The 1281-nt window shown below is 39.2% G+C and overlaps 1 protein-coding gene across 1 annotated transcript in view; it reads right to left on the bottom strand.

Annotated features, from left to right (window-relative positions):
* Positions 1 to 276: 276 nt before the first annotated feature.
* Positions 277 to 1281, bottom strand: part of LOC119572129 — a 1563-nt gene continuing 558 nt past the window's right edge. The window contains exons 2-3 of the mRNA XM_037919118.1: positions 916 to 1143; positions 277 to 660 (exon numbers count right to left, since the gene is read on the bottom strand). Of these exons, the coding sequence (XP_037775046.1) occupies positions 277 to 660; positions 916 to 1143 (612 nt within the window). The remainder of the gene's footprint in view (positions 661 to 915; positions 1144 to 1281) is intronic.

Genomic DNA, 1281 nt, shown 5'->3' with positions numbered 1-1281 from the left:
TATTATATTGAAGCTGTAGGTAACGACTGGTACTGCTAATGTATTGATGGCATTGTTCTGTTGGTAGCGTTAAGTTCTGATTTGGTGACCATTCGTATCCGTCTATAATATTCTTTCCTGATCTTTTCCTTCATCATCGCATGCTGGATTCCACCTCCTTCATTTATTCCTAAATACTTCTGGATCTTCTGGATCGAGTTCTTTGATGGTCGTGTCGATGTCAATCTGGATGTTCTGGCTGTTTGTTAACTTTCCTTTTTTGAAAGTACCTTTAGCTCATTTCTCAAGGCCAAACTCCATTCGGTTGTCATCACTAAAGGTTTTTACAGTGTGGAGGATGCCTGTTTGCTCTTTGTCGTTCTTTGCGTAGGTCTTAAGATCATCCTTATAGAAGAGATGATTGATTTTCTCTCCTGATCGTTTATTGTAGCCATATCCAGTCTCATTTAGCAGTGATGACAGTGGAGCTAGTGCCACACTGAACAGCAAGGGTGAGTAGGAATCGCCTTGGAATATACCACTGTTGATGTTAAGTGGTCTTGATTTCAGTTGGCCCTCTATGTGGTTTAAGATTAGAGTCGTGCTCCACTGTCTCATGTTCTGGGTCAGAAACTGGATGAGTATTGGTGAGATCTTGTAAATACTCAGGCATTTGAGAATCTAGTCATGAGGAACAGAATCAAAAGCTTTCTTGTAGTCTCTCCATGCAGCTGTTAAGTTTTTCTTTCTGGATTTTATTTCTTCGAGAATAGCTTTGTTTATAAGGAGTTGATCTTTACACCCGTAACTTCCTTTTTGTTCAGTAGGGAGGAGATTGTTTGTTTCAAGGTGTTCATATAATTTCTCTGTTAGGATTGATGTCAATATCTTATATGTTGTAGGGAGGCATGTGATAGGCCTGTAGTTTTTGGTTACTTTAGTCTCCTCTGGCTTAGGGAGTAAGAAGGTGGTGCCATTTGTCAACCATGCTGGGCAGTTTTCTGGGTTTTCAATAATTTCGTTAAATGCTTTTGCAAGTGCGTCATGCAGTGATGTCATATGTTTAATCCAGTAATTTGCAATTCTATCGATTCCAGGTGTTTTCCAGTTACTGGTCAATTTGATTGCCTTATTTGTTTCTTCCAGGGTTATGTCTGCCCATTCCTGTTAGTTTCCATTTGCATTATCTTTTTTCAATTTTGTAGACCCAGCTTGCATTTTTATTGCATGTCTTTGTTTTTCTCAGGCATTAGTCCAAAAGCTTTCCACTTCAGTCATGTTTGGTAGTTCCTTGATCTCAGT

The sequence above is a fragment of the Penaeus monodon genome, unplaced genomic scaffold (assembly GCF_015228065.2).
Source record: "Penaeus monodon isolate SGIC_2016 unplaced genomic scaffold, NSTDA_Pmon_1 PmonScaffold_98, whole genome shotgun sequence".
Taxonomy (NCBI): Eukaryota; Metazoa; Arthropoda; class Malacostraca; order Decapoda; family Penaeidae; genus Penaeus; species Penaeus monodon.
The sequence above is the reverse complement of the archived record's forward strand: the minus strand, read 5'-3'. Positions and strand labels throughout refer to the sequence as shown.